Here is a 16,801-nt window from a genome sequence, read left to right as displayed (position 1 = left end):
CAGAAACTAACACAACGTTGTTAATCAACTACACTCCAATACAAAATAAAATGTTTAAAAAAATAAAAAATATTAACCTATTAAAAAAACAAAACAAAAACAAACAAACAAACAAAAACAAGTGAGATGCAAACACAGGAACAAGTCTTAAGGGAAAAGCCTCTTCTTTTTTCATGTGGCCCCCAGCCTTGTTTGGCCTCCCTGCAACAGCTTCCAGAGAAGTGAATAAAACACCAAAGAGGGAGGAAAGCTTGATTTATTTCTCAACTCTCAGCCTCTCTCTCCCAAAGGCAGAGCCCACTGATCAAAACCTGAGGGTCTGGAACCTGGGCAGACCCCAGGAAGTAGAAGCCCAAGTGCCTGCTCCTACTAATAATGACCACAGCAGGCTATGGTAGCACTGACAATGTTGGCTTACATTGCAGGACACACTTTACAGGCTGGATCTGTTCCTGCTCTTTTCTCTGATTGCTGTCCCACCACACTGTCTTAAGTCTTAGCCATCCCTCAAAACCCTGTGCAAATGTGTGATCTGTGAAGCTTTCTCAGAGCCACCTACCACCAGCCTGAATTAAACAATATTTTCCCCATATTTCTATAATATACTGTTCATACTCCTTTTACAACACTAATCTCAATTTCTCTTTCATTGGTATTTCGTATGACTGTCTTTGATTATGTTCCTGACAAGGCTATAAATGCCTGGCAGAGAGGGACTATTTTACCCATGTCTGCATACCCCATGATTTTAGCCCTATGTTCTAGGCATTTGATAAATGTCCATTAAATTGAATTACAATTTTCAAAGCATTACAAAGCACCATGCAGACAACTAGGTTTATAAGTTCAAAGCATATGGAGAAAATAAGAGTGATCATATGGGCGGGGCTTATCTGGGAAGACTTCCTGGAGGAAGTGTGGCTGGAGGAGGCTGTGCAAGGTGGGGCTGAGAATCATGACCAAAGCCTTACTGTTAATTTAATGTCTGGGAGGCAAAGGCCAGGCTTCTCTCCTTCCTTACCCACCTTTTTCCCCATCCCAGTATAGAATAGTGGCAGTATAGTACTGTGGTTAGAAATGCAGACTCTCAAGACAGACTGCCTGGAGGTATATCCTAGCTTAGTCACTTAATAGCTGTGTGACCTTGGGCTAGTCACCTCACCCATCTGGTCTCAGTTTCTTCCTCCCTGTAAAGTATGGGTAAAGTAGTATCTAACTCACTGGATTATGTGATGATTTAATGAGTTAATCTATGTAAAACTCTTACAAGGTGCCAACAGCTAATTTCAATGTTTTATACAGATTAACTCATTTAATCTTCACACAGCCCAATGAGGTCGATACTATTATTATCCTTATTTTACAGGTGAGGAAACTGAGACTCAGAGAGCGTGAGGTGGGGAGACTATTAGCATATCCTACCCCAAAATGTCAAATCTTCTCCAAACGTGACAAACTTGGACCTGTTTACCCCGAACCATACAACTCTTCCCCTGAAGAGCCAGAACCAAAATCATAGCTCAAAATAATAATAACTTTGGGGCTTCCCTAGTGGCACACTGGTTAAGAATCCGCCTGTCAATGCAGGGGACACAGGTTCGTTCAATCCCTGGTCCGGGACGATCCCACATGCCGCGGAGCAACTAAGCCCGTGCGTCACAACTACTGAGCCTGTGCTCTAGAGCCCTCAAGCCACGACTACTGAGCCCACGTGCCACAACTACTGAGCCCACGTGCCTAGAGCCCGTGCTCCACAGCAAGAGAAGCCACTGCAAAGAGAAGCCTGCGCACTGAAACGAAGAGTAGCCCCCACTCACCACAACTAGAGAAAGCTCATGCACAGCAACGAAGACCCAACACAGCCAAAAATAAAAATAATAATAACTTTGCCTTTATGAATTATAATTCATAACCATCTGCTAAACACCTTCACATTTGAGGCTCACTACACCCCTATGAAAGAGCCATCACCACCCCTGCTTTTCAGATGAGTGCTGAGGTCCAGAGGGGCGGTAGGACTTGGAGAATCAGATACCGTGGCTCCAGGTCAGAGAGCCTCCACTAGGCCAGAGGAGCCTCCAGCCAACAGGCTGGGCCACAGAGCATCAGGCAGGGGGCAGCAGCCCCACACCCTCCTCTTCCTCATGCCCTGAACAACCCATCCTCCGGATGAATCCACACAGTCTCTGCCCAGAGCCCACCATGGCTGCTCATACCATCAAGAAGGTGAGTGAATTTACAAAAAACCAACTAAGGCTCCAGGGTCTAGAGATGACAGAAAACAAAAAGAAAACCATCACCAAAAAATAGCGAAAGAAGTGTTTAGAAGTAATTTTCAAAATAAAAGAGTTTGAATATACAACAAAGTAATGACTTACAAGGATTTTTAACGAAGCATATCTACTTCTAATCTGATGAGCATTTATCATTAAATTTTTATAAACTGTGAGAAACAAACAAACAAAATAAAAGAGTTTGGTTTAGAAGACTATATGTTTCATCTCTAAAAAACTGGACAAAAGAATTGAACCAAAAAGTTATACATAAATTGCAAATGGCCAATAAAATGTTCTCCTCATAATCAATGAAAAGAATTCAAAACACAGCACTGAGACACCACCAATTAAAGTGGGAATTTTTAAAAATAATAGATATAGGGGTGGGGGGCAGTTGCAGAGACTGAACATTCACGGGAGTATAAATTGAACCACCTTTTGAGAGAGCAGTTTGGTCTGTGGTATGTAAGGGCCTTAACGTTATTGATGTTCTTTGACCTCACAGTTTTGTTTCTAGACATTTATTAAGAAAAGTGTATAAAATAGTCACAAAAATAGGTTTAAGAGAATTCATGTGGTGTGTTTTACAAAAGAAAAAGAAAGAGGCAACCCAGAAGGCTAAAGAGGGGAATGATTAAATAAGTAATGGCACCTCCATCCAGTGGAATTCTTTGCTACCACTAAATATGACATGGAAAAGTTGAAGATTATTTAATGACCTTAAAGAAGTTAATTGTGAAAAGCAGGTAAAAAATAAACAGTATACTGTATACTGTATATAGACTAATCCTCATATTATAGAAAAATGTATGTATACAGGGGACACTATAATGAAGTGATTAAAAGCTCAGACTCCTGAGCCAGAGTGCTTGGGTCTCAGTCTGAAACTGCCCTTAAATGCTGTGTGACCTTGGGCAAGGCAATTAACTGCTCTGTTCCTTGTTTAACTCATTTGTTATAGAAATAATAATGGTACCTTTCTCACTGATGCTGGAAGGACTGAATGAGTTAATAACTGGAACACAGTAAGTTATATGTGTTAGCTATACTTATCATTGCTTACACATAGAAAAATGACTGTAAGGATATACAACCTAAGATTGCTTCTGGTGGGTGGTATCACAGTAATGTTTATTCTTCCTTTTGATATCTCAATTTTCTAAATTTTCTTTCATGTACATATAGTACTTTTAATAAGAAAAAAATATATTGCTTTATTAAAATTAAAGAAATCTGGGACAGACTTCTTAGGAAAAGAGACAAAGAATAAAAGTCCAGCCCAAGATACAAGGCATTGATGCCTTACTAAGAAATCAGGGCAGGGATGGAGGAGAAACGTGAAGTATGGAAAGCCAGGACTGGGAAAACCAGACTAGTACCCAGACTGTGATGGTTAATTTGTCAACTTAGCTAGGCTGTGGAGCCCAGTTATTTGTTCAAACATCAGTCTAGATGTTGCTGTAAAGGTATTTTTTAGATGTGATTGACATTTAAATCAGTCAACTTTTATAGTAAAGCAGATTATGCTCCACAATGTGGATGGGCCTCAACTTATCCGCTGAAGGCCTTAAGAGAAAAATACTGAGGTCCCAGGAAAAGAGGGAATTTTCCTTCCAGAATGCCTCTGGCCTCTAGAGTACAACATCAACTCTTGCCAGAATTTCCAGCCTGCTGACCTGCCCTGTGAATTTCAGACTTGCCAGTCCCCACAGTGGTGAGAGCCATTTCCTTAAAATAAACTCTCTATTGGTTCTGTTTCTCTGGAGAACCCTAATACACAGGACCACATGAAGAAGCCAGGAACATGCTTCTAACACAGCTCTCCCTCTCCAAAAACAAAAAGACCAATCAGAGGATTGTTAGTGCTGAAAGTATGTAAGAACACAGCCTTCCACATTTAAGAAAGAAAAGAAAAACACACATCACAGTGGAGCAGATTTGGCCCTTCCCCAGATAGGAGCACCTCACACCTTGCAGATTCTATGATTGGTTTCACACACATGGCAGTAGCAGGATCAAAGAGAAGCAAGCCAAGAAGAAGCCACATTTTAGGAGGAGCACCCATGAAACATGCAGCACACCCAGAGAGAAATAAGTTCTGGGCAAGATGCAGACTGCACACCTAGTGCGCCAGGTCTGGGCCCGGGATCTAGAAGGCAGCAGCCGGGGCCCCTCTTCACCATTGCCCAGGACTCCAGCCTTAGCAATAGCTGCAGGGCTTCTTTCTACTCAGATCTTAGGAATGGACAGCAAAAAGGCTTAAACACGACGGAACCCACATTATTGTGTAAATGATTTGAACTTTGATAAAAATATTAAGGAAAATTGCATTCACAACAAATTACAAAACAATATATGGAGCACTTCTGGGGTTAAGCAGAATCCCTCCTCACTGAGGAATGGATGAACCACTCAGGCGTGGTCCTCTCAGGACTTCCTTCTTGTGCCATTCTGGTTCTGTGTGTGTCTGTGTGTGTCTGTGTGTGTGTGTCTGTGTGTCTGTGTGTGTGTCTGTGTGTCTGTGTCTGTGTGTGTGTCTGTGTGTGTGTCTCTGTGTGTGTGTCTGTGTGTGTCTGTGTGTGTGTCTGTGTGTGTCTGTGTCTGTGTGTCTGCGTCTGTGTGTCTGTGTCTGTGTGTCTGTGTGTGTGTCTGTATGTGTGTATCTGTGTGTGTGTGTCTGTGTGTGTGTGTCTGTGTGTGTATGTCTGTGCGTGTCTGTGTCTGTGTGTGTGTCTGTGTGTCTGTGTGTGTGTCTGTGTGTGTTTGTGTGTCTGTATGTGTGTATCTGTGTGTGTGTCTGTGTGTGTATGTCTGTGCGTGTCTGTGTGTGTGTCTGTGTGTGTCTGTGTGTATGTGTGTCTGTGTCTGTGTGTGTCTGTGTCTGTGTGTGTCTGTGTCTGTGTGTGTATGTCTGTGTCTGTGTCTGTGTCTGTGTCTGTGTGTCTGTGCGTGTCTGTGTGTCTGTGCGTGTCTGTGTGTCTGTGTCTGTGTGTCTGTGCGTGTGTGTCTCTGTGTCTCTGTGTGTGTCTGTGCGTGTCTGTGTGTGTGTGTCTCTGTGTCTGTGTCTGTGTGTGTCTGTGTCTGTGTGTCTGTGTCTGTGTCTGTGTCTGTGTGTGTGTGTCTGTGCGTGTCTGTGTGTCTGTGTGTGTGTCTGTGTCTGTGTGTGTGTCTCTGTGTGTCTGTGTTTGTGTGTCTGTGTGTCTGTGTATGTCTGTGTGTCTGTGTCTGTGTGTGTGTGTGTATGTGTCTCTGTGTGTGTCTGTGTGTCTGTGTGTCTGTGTATGTCTGTGTGTCTCTGTGTGTGTGTGTCTGCGTGTGTCTGTGTGTGTGTCTGTGCGTGTCTGTGCGTGTCTGTGTCTGTGTGTGTGTCTCTGTGTGTGTGTGTCTGTGTCTGTGTGTGTGTCTCTGTGTGTGTGTCTGTGCGTGTCTGTGTGGGTGTGTCTCTGTGTGTGTCTGTATGTCTGTGTCTGTGTCTGGGCGTGTCTGTGTGTGTCTGTGTATGTCTGTGTCTGTGTCTGTGCGTGTCTGGGCGTGTCTGTGTGTGTGTGTGTGTGTGTGTGTGTCTGTGTGCACGGTGTGGAGGTGCCGAGCAGGTGGGCTCCCAGGTTCGGGGGTGGGGCGCCTGGGAGCTGAGTGGACCGGCCTGACCACGTCCTCCTTGGGGGAGGGATGCTGACTTAGCCTCTTCTCCCCAGAAGCCCCATGATCCAGCCACTGTGGGTGAAGTCCTGCACCCGCTGGATGAAGACGACACAGGGACAGTAGAATTCAAGGAATCCTTGGTCTTGGTGTTTAAAGTCGCCCAGGCCTGTTTCAAGACACTGAGTGAGCGCGCTGAGGGAGCGTGTGGCTCTCTGGAGTCTGGAAGCTGCGTTTCTGCGGGCCCCCCAAGAGCCAGGAGCACAGAGAAGCGGCACCGCAGTGGAAAGGGCTAAGAAGAGACAAGGCTGCGCGGAGAGAATCAGCACACAGAGCAAGCAGGCTTCCAGGGGGCAGGGTGGGCCTGGGTCTCAGACCCCAGGTCAGGACATCAGCTCTGCTCAGGCCAGTCGTCAGGACAGGCAGTCTTGAGTCCCAGAGACAGGAGGCAGCCAGGCAGCAGATGCCAGCAAGGGGCCATGTGGAGCAGACCCAGAGACTGCGAGAAGACAAGAGTCCTCAGACCAGAGAGAGGCGGGCGGAGAGGCAGTCACAGACCAGGGAACGGACAGAGCCCACCGGACAAGTGGGACTGTCACTGGAATGATACCTCAGACCCAGACAGATGCCACCCAGACCGTGGAGCAGGACAGGAGCCATCAGACAGGAAGCGCCAGCAACCAGCCACAGGAGTCCACCAGAGAGACTGAGATCCACAGCCAAGGCAGGAGTCAGAGAAGCCAGGTTGTGACAGGAGGACACATTCAGACACAGGGAGGTGCCACCCAGGCCGTGGAGCAGGAGAGGAGCCAGACTGCAAGCCACGTAGGGGCTAGAGAACACAGCCAGACTCAGAGGCAGTCAGGCAGTGGTCAAAGATGGACACAAGTGATCAACTCTGAGGCAGGAGAGACAGTGCTGGGAGGACAGGCCCAGACTGGGGCAAGCACTGTGACAGGCAGACAGCACCTGAGTAGCACTCACCCACCGTGCGGTGTGACAGGAGGGCAGGGAGAGAGCGAGCCCACCTTGGTTAAACAGGGGTGGGTTGATGACCACACGAGGGAGGTAGTGATCCAAAGGCAGGACCCGGGGCAGCCCGCACACCAGTGTGCCTTCAGCACAAGGCCAGGCAGTGGCCCAGCGGAAGGCAAGCGAGTCCTCACAGCCAGGGGGCTGTTTGCCTACTTCAAAAGCAGCAAGCCACGAGTGCCCCGGCGCTGGGGGAGGAACGGAGAGTAGTTGGCTTGCTGTGCTCTGGCCAAGTCCAGTTAGCAGGTGCCTGGGCATTAGCTCTTCATCGTGTTGCTTCTCTCTTAGGTCTTTCTCAGTGAGACCATTTCTGCAAGGTGCTTTCTATCCTAAACTCTTCTCTCTTACCTGCTTTGCTGTGCAGACCCTCTCAGGAGCAAGAAGACATAGAATAAGTCATCCCTTTGTGCCAAGTTTTCCTCAGCTTCTGGGGGTTTTCAGAGCTACTTTTATTTCTGCCATCTGTCCATTGCCGCATCAATCCTAATGCATCAATAAAACCTTCCTAAGCAACTGAGCTTTGTGTCCCATTCAATCACTAGTGACCTGGTGGGCTAAGGGCTACAGGGCTTTGATGATGAACTGGACGTGGTCCCTACCCTTGAAGAGCATCTGGTTGAGTAAACACTGTGCGAGATTCCAAGAGTTGTGCAGCCACTATGGAAAACAGTATGGCGATTCCTTGAAAAACTGAAAATAGAGTTACCATATGATCCAACAATCCCACTCCTGGGCATATATCCAGGAAAAGACAAAAGCTCTAAATAGAAAAGATACATACACCACACTGTTCATGGCTGCACTATTTACAATAGCCAAGACATGGAAGCAACCTAAATGTCCATCAACAGACGAATGGATAAAGAAGATATGGTATATATACACAGTGGAATACTACTCATCCATTAAAAAGAATGAGATAACGCCATTTGCAGCAACATGGATGGACCTAGAGATTATCATACTAAGTGAAGTAAGTCAGGTAAAGACAAATATTATATGATATCATTTATATGTGAAATATAAAAACTAGTACAAATGAACTTATTTACAAAACAAAAACAGACTCATAGACATAGGAAACAAATTTACAGTTATCAAAGGGAAAAGAGGGTAGGTATTAACAGATGCATACTACCATAAATAAAATAGATAAACAACAAGGTTTTACTGTATAGCACAGGGAACTATATATTCAATATCTTGTAATAAACTACAATGGAAGATAATCGAAAAAAGACTATATATATGTACATATATATGAATAATCGAATCACTGCTCTACATCTGAAACTAACACAATATTGTAAATCAACTATGCCTCGTTTGAAAAAAAAGCTTCCAAGGGTTGTCAGAGTCAAAGAGAGGAAATGTCATACTTTTATACTTGGCAGAGATGGATCAGGAAAGTTTCCACCAGAAGAGGCCTTTTTTCACAAATGCCCTTAAAAGACAAGCAGGATTTAGGTAGGCAAAACTATTCTCGGTCTTTCACAGTCTCTATTTCTAGAGTCTCTGTTCATCTTGAAAGGTCACACAGGAAGGCTGACCTAAGGTTACCAATAAATGCAAGAAGGCCATGGGGGACTGTGTTAAGGGAGGGGAAAGGCATGTGTTACCAGGAACTGAGACAGAGCCCCTGGGCTTCCCTCTCCTACCCTCTCGCCCATATCAGCTCTGATGGCTCGTGATGTCTCACTCTCTGGATACGAACAAGAAGTTATGGGGTAGAACAAGAAGTTATGGGGTAGAACCTCTTCACTCTGGTTTATTGTAAGAATCACCTTGGAAGTAGTTTTTAAAATACAGGTTTACAAACCTAACCCTAGAGATGTTAAGTCCAAAAGTTTGGGGTAGAGCCTATGCAAGTGTTTAGGAACCTCTTAAGGGGACTTCGGTTTCCAGTAGAATGGCAGACTAGCTACTCTAAAAGGCCTCCCACAAGAAAACAAGTGGATCCTGCATAAAGCACATTTTTTCATTGCGTTGTTTGTTTACAGGAAATAAGGGAAATCTCCAAGGAGAAAACAAAATGTGTTAGGCTGAATAATAACCCCTAAAATGTCCTAATCCAAGGAATCTGTGGATATATTACCTTATATGGCAAACGGGACTTTGCAGATGTGATTAAATTAAGGGTCTTGAGATGAGGATATTGTTCTGGATTATCTAGGTTGGCTCATTATAATCACAAAGGTCCTTATAAAGGTGAGGCAAGAGGGCTGAAGTCAGTAAAAGGAGATGTGATCATGGCCTCAGGGGTTGGAGTGATTTGTCAGAAGCCAAGGAATGCGCATGACCTCTGGAAGCTAGAAAAAAGTAAGGGAACAAGTTTTCCCCTAGAGCCTCCAGTTGCTCTTTCAACATCTTGATTTTAGACTTGTGAGTCTCCAGGATGCAAGGGCATCAATTTGTGTTGTTTTAAGCCATTAAGTTTGTGATAATTTGTTACAGCAGCAATAGGAAACTAATACACAAAACAAAAAACTCAGAACTAGAGCCAGGGCATAAAAGGTAAGGCTGTCCTTCTGAGGACAAAGTGATTTTATACCTGTCCCTCACTGAACTTTAGGTATAAAGGCCAAAGACAAATAGCAAAGAACTTGCAAGGACACAGGGGATAGTGTTCCCACAGTCCGTTCATGTGGACGCTACTAGAGAATGAGCTTCACAAACAAACAAACACACAAAAAACAGAATTATAAAAGCATTTGCCATAGAATATGATACAGAGCATTTCTACATGTTTACTGTAGACTATGACTAAATAACAGGGATAAAGGTGACAGAATAACATTTTACATTATATGCTCTAAATATAAATATAATAAGCTAACAAAAATGAAGCAGGTATATGGAAGGTATATGGAAAATAGAGTAAGTCCACTGATTGTCTTATATAAGTATACAATTTTAAGTAAAACCTGGGAGTAAAAGGATATCACTTCAAATTAGATACTGAGGAAGAAAGAAGATGGGGAGAGTGAAAAAGTTTTCAGCAAATTCCATTATTACTTAGAGTAGGGGATGAATAGAGAGTATATTTTAAAAGGAAGGGAATACATATTACATGAAGATGTTACTATAAAAGTAACATTAGAATGAAAATACAAACCCTTCTCAACATCAAAATATATTCCAGGAAAAAAAATAGCAAATACAATGACAACATAGTGAATGTTATTTATGTACAAGATATATATTTGAATAAATGTGACATAAAAGAGTGTGGCAGACTGAGGTCAAACATACAATTTATAATAATAACGTAAAAGGCTTAATTCATTATTGAAAGAACAAGTTTTCATACTGGGTCTATGTAAGTCTATGCTCTTTACAAGAGACATTCAAATCCAAGAGATGCAGAAAATTATTTTAAAAGGGGTGAGTGGGTAAATAAAAATCAGGAAACTGCAGATTAAAACAAAATTTTAAAAGCAGGGTCATTCTCTTGATTCCTGACAAGATAGAATTTGTCAAAAAGCATTAAATAAGACCAAGAAGGAAACTTTAAAATGTCAAAGGCTATAATTTCATAATGAAAATATAACAATTTTTAGTATCTATACTTTCAATAATGTAGCACAAGTCTCATACAAGCAGGAACTACAGTAGATACAAGGACAAATTTTTAAAAAAACAGGAATAATAGGGTAAAGGGTACTTTTAGAGTAGAGACAAATTAAACAACGGAAATATTAAAATATAACTCTTTAGATATATAATATACTAACCCAACAATAAAAATATACCTTCTACACATGAAATATTTAATATTTAATATTAAGCCACAAAGAAACCCTCAATACATTATTCAACAGCAAAAATAATGCAAATCGTATTCTTGCTGGCACATATATTATCAATGAATGTTGCCACAAGATACCTAAGGACCTATAGAACACAACTGCATGAATGCTAAATGAATTAAATGTACCAATGAAAAGCTAGAAAAATACCAATGAAGGAAAAAATATATATATATGTATGAATTTTAAAAGGTACAAGAAGAAATTGATGGCTAAGAAAGTAGAAAAGTAGTACAATAAGTAAATAATAAGAAAATAAATAACCGATTTCTTTGAATAAACTAGGTAGAAAGCAGCTAACCAGCCTAATTTTTAAAAAGGTAAAAAAGGTACATGTGAGAAAGCAGAACTATACAAAATAAGAAATAACAATGGGCAAAAGATATAAACAGATAGTTGACAGAACAAATGCAAATGATCCTTAAATATATAAAAAGATGCTAAAGCTTGTTCATACTAATAGAAACACAATTAAAACTTATATCAAGATACCATTTCTCACCGTCAGCTTGGCAAAATTCTAAAAGAGAATAGACTTGAGACCAGACTTTCTGAGAATAGACTTCGTCGACAAGGCTGTGGAAAAGAGGTACTACCACATTTTTCTGATGAGAGTGAAAAATGACACAGCCTCAATGGAGGGAATTTGGCAAAATTCATCGTTATTACATCTGCCTGTTTTGCTCTTGCTGTTTCCCCGGACCTGAAGTAGATCTTGGCAGATAATAGCGTTCAAGAATTATTTCCTGAGAAAAATGGAATGACTTCACCTTTTTTTCCCACATACATTAGTTAATATAATCTCTATGCAGACCTGTGACTATGGAAAGGCAGCTATAATCAAGATCACATCGAATAAGAAAATGGAGTTTCTTTAGCGCTGCCAAAGTCACGCAGTTAGAAAATGGCAGAGGTAGGACTAAACTCAGATCTTTTGGATATAAACTCAGTGACTGATCACGCCTCACAGAGAAAAAAAGGGCACAGGTATGTGTGAGGATCTACCCAAAGGGGTTGGGAAGGAGTCACACAGAGTGGCCCTTCCAGGTCCACCTCCAGCCCCAAAAGGGGATTCAGGACATGAAAGCATGGAGCCCACTGACGCCTTGGAATAGACCCTACTCTCAGGATCCACGTTCTCAGGGAGCTTCCAGGAAGAGGAAGGGGGCTACACTGGAACAGTCAGGGGATATATGAAGACATATGTGGTTCTGAAAGAGAAGTCAAGCAACCATGAGTCATGGAGAGTCAAGAGCAGGCAGCTCTTCCCTTCTAACCCTCCCTATGCCTTGCTGGATGGATCTGGAAGCTACCATGAGATTCTTCATCCCCCAAGTTTTAGGTATAAATGAATAGGGATTCCTTATAAATATTAAACATTGGAATGGATCAAATCAGAGACACATTCATGGTCAACCTTAAAAAGAAATAAATAATGGTGTCCAGGTCAACAGAATCTGACTGCAACTTTAATGTACTCACCTTTCATTCAGAAGGGAGGAGGGTTATTCAGCCAGTATAGAAGAGGTGAGTCATGGAGCCAATGAGGCAGGGCCCATATAAGCAGTATGTGTCTAGGCAAGAGGGCTACCTCCCACTGACAAGGTCTATGGCGGCAGTGGACCTCCATCAGGTGAATGGCTGGATGGATGCCCTTAACCTCCAAATCAAAAATTGAACTCTGCTCCTCTGGTCATGATATGGGTCCCTGTGGGAGAAAGCACTGTCCAGGGGATATGAGTGACTAGTCTTTTCAACATTCATGTTTCTTGTTGTAAATCAATCAGCTGAAATCGTGAAGGTCAGTCCTAGTCTCTGGGCTTGGCACATGTGAGTCTGCCACTCAAGAAGACTCTCCTCCCAGATTCAGAGCCTGGGGACCTGTGTGTGTGTCCTAGCCCCTGTAAACCAGGGCATTTGTTAAGGTAACAAGGCTGCTCCCTCCCTAACATGCCTCTCCTTCTCTCAGGACTTACTGGCCTTCCTCAGTCGCTTAAAGTTTCCACATAGATGTTTCTTTCAAACAATGTGCATGTTATCTTAGAGCCACGAGGGAAAACTTGTGGAAAATACACAGGGGCTTGATAGAAATGGAGTTTATTTTTTCACATTCCCTGAGATGGACTCTATTCTCTTTGAAGGATGCAAGATTCAGCCTTCCACATCATATCAAACAAATTAAAATGCACCTACAGACACACTTACGTATATTTTTTACTAATTTGGGGGAAAGTTTTAATAATTTTGTTTTTGAAATTATTTATATATAAGTAATACATTTACCTGATTTTAGTTATGATTTCTTTGCAATTACAGTTTGTATTCTTGAGAAAAACTCTATTAAAAATTGCTTAACGGGCTTCCCTGGTGGCGCAGTGGTTGAGAGTCCGCCTGCCGATGCAGGGGACACGAGTTTGTGCCCCGGTCCGGGAAGATCCCACATGCCGCGGAGCGGCTGGGCCTGTGAGCCATGGCCGCTGAGCTTGCACGTCCAGAGCCTGTGCTCCGCAACGGGAGAGGCCGCAACAGTGAGAGGCCCGCGTACCGCAAAAAACAAAAAAAACAAAAATTGCCTAAAGTAAGAATTTCTTATGATTACTAAATTTAACAATGCACAAATTTCATGAAGCTTTATTTCTAGATCTATAAACATTTACAGAATTTAATTTTTTATTTTGGAGCAGACATACATGTATCACATATAGGATGACATCTATTTATTTTTGACTCAAACATCTTGTTGGCCTTTGCAAAGCTCAGAAGCCCCAGTGATACGGTTTGTCGCATGTAAAGTATCCTGTCCTGCTGAGCTGGGTACGCGGGGCTGAAGCCCCATTCCAAATGCCCCACAAACCTTTTCCACCAGGTACTTTCCCTTCATGTAGAAAGGAGGTGTACTGCACTGCTGCCCCCTGGTGGTACTGAAGACTGACGCCTCTAAAGGAGCTTCCGCAGGACATTTGCTTATGCTGGAAAGGGAGATGGTATCAGAAACCCGGACAGGCTCAGTAGTGTAGCACCGGGCACAGCAGCATCTGGAGGAAGTGACCCTGAAATCTCAACAGTGACCCACCCCAGGCTTCTCTGAGCTGCAGGGATGATAGTGGGCGTGTATATGTGTGTCTGTTTGTCGGGGCGTGCCCTTCACAGAGCTGCTCCCACTGACAAATGGGCTCCCAGCATCTGGTTTGGGGCAGGCGCTGCCTCATCGCTCTGTAGAGCTAGACCTCTTGCCAGGGCTGTGGCTACACTGGGCAGGGACAGCCCTATGCATGCCTGATTATCCCACCTGGGAAAGTACAGTTCTGGAGCAGCCCATGCGGAGAGGCAGGGAGGTAAACATCCCTTGGCTCTCCCGCCTCAAGGCAGAAGACAGCTGTCTGTGCACTTCTCCTGGGGCCCCTGAGACCAAGGCTGCAGCCCACCCTTGTCCTAGCCACTCACAGGACCACTCTGGACTCATCTCCCAGGGCTGATGTAAGCCACTCGGCAATGTGTGGAGTGTTCTCAGTGCTCCCCATTTTACACAAGCTACAGGAAATACATGGTGGTTCCCTTCTCCACATCTCCAGGAAATGGGCAAAGTTTGGGTGGAGCAGGAACATCCTATTCTTATGTATTTCCATTTAGCGGAGAGAAAAAACCTATGGAAAAAAAAGCCAAATGGCTTCGCCTCTATTGTTGCCTGAATGGTGAGAGGCTTGCGGATCCATAAGGCTAGTGATTGTGGAGGGACTGAGGAGAAGAACTGGGACCCGTTGAAAGAGACACGGCTAAATTCTCAAGGCAGCACCACCTCCTATCCATCAGGGCTGAAAGAGGCTCCTGAACCTCCTCTTACAGCACTAAATAGATGACCAGGGGATGAGGCTCCCCATTCCCTAGTGCCACCAGGGTAGCTGAGGCAGTTTTGAGGCCCATGGCTCTGGGTGAAATGTGGAGGAATAGTTGTTCTAGTTTATCTGGGGAATCTCCAGAAGAGAGCTGACATCACAAAGATAAAATGAACCCAGCTCTAATAGGAATGCTTGTTGGGGTCCTGGAGGCCGTTATAGTAATGCATGCCATTGGAAGCCTCCACCTTCTCTTGGAAAAAAAAGTAAGACCCATTATGGTAATGAGACAGCCTGGTGCCGTTCCAGACCCAGAGTTCTGCTTGGGCTTTGTGTCATCCCTTACTGAGCAGGTAGGAACTCAGTCAATGCATGTTTTTAAATATCTTAAATAAGAAAATAAATGGGTTTTTTTTTGGCAGAGCTGTGCAGCTTGTGGCATCTTAGTTCCCTGACCAGGGACTGAACCCAGGCCCTCAGTGGTGAAAGCATGGAGTCCTAACAACTGGACCGCTGGAATTCCCAAATCCTTTTTTATTATTATTTTTTTTATTTATTTATTTTTTGTGGTATGCGGGCCTCTCACTTCTGTGGCCTCTCCCGTTGTGGAGCACAGGCTCTGGACGTGCAGGCTCAGCGGCCATGGCTCACGGGCCCAGCCACTCCACGGCATGTGGAATCTTCCCGGACTGGGGCACGAACCCGTGTCCCCTGCATCGGCAGGCGGACTCTCAACCACTGCGCCACCAGGGAAGCTCCCAAATCCTTTTATAAATTAAGAAAATTTCGTTTCAAACCATTATATGTTTATCATAGAGAAATCATAAAAGACAGAGCAAAGAGATGAATACAAAAAAACACCAACAATAAATCCCTTCCACACCCTCCTCTTTATGCAAATTACCGTGTAAATAGCTGTATGGAAATGTACATTTATTATTACATGTGCAGATGACTATGGAAATTATATTTGTAAGTTATACATCTATATGTAAAATATATAAAAGTTATAATTCTATGAAAATTACATTTATACATATATGCACATACACATTATACAAAGATATATGATTGCAGGATAGCTTCCATGGACTTTTTCCAGTGATTTAGAGCGTCCCATGTCAGTAGTGTTTGGTGATTGAGATGAGTGCTAAGGAGCCAGGTTGCCAGGGTTCAGACCTCAGCTGTGCACCTTACGAGAGGTGTGTGCTTGATCAAGGTACCTGTGTTAGTTATCTCACCTGTAAAGTGGAGAAATAATGATACCTCCTCATAGTAGTTGTGAAGATAGATAAATCCATACATAAAAAACTATATGTATGCTTGGCACACGGCATGGTAAGCACTCAAAAATGTTAAGAACTGAATAAAGTATTCTTTAAGGCCAGCTATTTATAAAGCAAAGGATGTTTGAAGCAGGTGGAGACGCTGCAAATGGTCCTAATCTGCTTGACCTTGATCCAGTATAGAAGATTCTCATGGGTTGGACTTTCTTCCTATGAGGATAATTATGGCTTTTAGCAGTTGCTCCAGACCAAGCCTCAACTGTGGAGATTTCCATCTCCAAGAAAATCTAAGGATTAGGGCTGAATGTCACAGCATTACTCCAAATGTACCCATGTAACACCAACCCTCCCCCCATCTCTCTCAAGCCCCTATCCAGTCTACCAGGGTAAAATCAGTTTCTCACTGGTCCATCTCTCTCCCTCTCAGGATTACTAGGCTGTTACCGAAGAAGTGGGTAGGGAGTGGATCTCTAATTGGCTTATTTTTTCACAAGACTCAGGAAGCGCCCCAGAGGATGTGTGTGGTTGGGGAAGGCATAGTCAACCATTAGGGCCTCAACTTTTGCATCTGACTTCAAGAGGCACATTTAACAAACTAGAACAAGCTGGGCCACAGTGACCAGAAAAATCAATCTTTTGTTTTATGAGACCTACTCATCATTTGGGTTCTGTTTTTTTCTTCCAAGGGAAAGTCACCATCCACAGAGGAAAAATTCCCTTACACAGGCTGAAATCTACCTTGTCTTTTAATCCTAATCCCAAACATAAATAATCACAAATAATAAAGGTGGGATGCTATGCTACATGCTGATTTGTACATTACTATAAATTTACTGAGTGCCAATTTTATGCTTGGCATATTATAAAATGAACCAGACCTAGTCTCTGTCAAGGAACTAACATGAAATTAGTAGGTATAATGGAAA

At 43.2% G+C, this 16,801-nt stretch overlaps 1 protein-coding gene across 1 annotated transcript; it reads left to right on the top strand.

The window, feature by feature from the left end:
• Window positions 1-2,202: 2,202 nt before the first annotated feature.
• Window positions 2,203-7,157, top strand: CRNN (cornulin). Its single transcript, XM_007460308.1, is given in 7 exon segments — window positions 2,203-2,226; window positions 5,972-6,157; window positions 6,159-6,344; window positions 6,346-6,478; window positions 6,481-7,004; window positions 7,006-7,045; window positions 7,048-7,157. Coding segments are annotated over 7 exon segments (1,203 nt in total).
• The last annotated feature ends 9,644 nt before the right edge of the window (window positions 7,158-16,801 follow it).

The sequence above is a fragment of the Lipotes vexillifer genome, unplaced genomic scaffold (assembly GCF_000442215.2).
Source record: "Lipotes vexillifer unplaced genomic scaffold, Lipotes_vexillifer_v1.1 scaffold209, whole genome shotgun sequence".
Lineage (NCBI taxonomy): Eukaryota > Metazoa > Chordata > Mammalia > Artiodactyla > Lipotidae > Lipotes > Lipotes vexillifer.
Note: the sequence above shows the minus strand (reverse complement) of the source record. Positions and strands in the feature narration are given on the sequence as shown.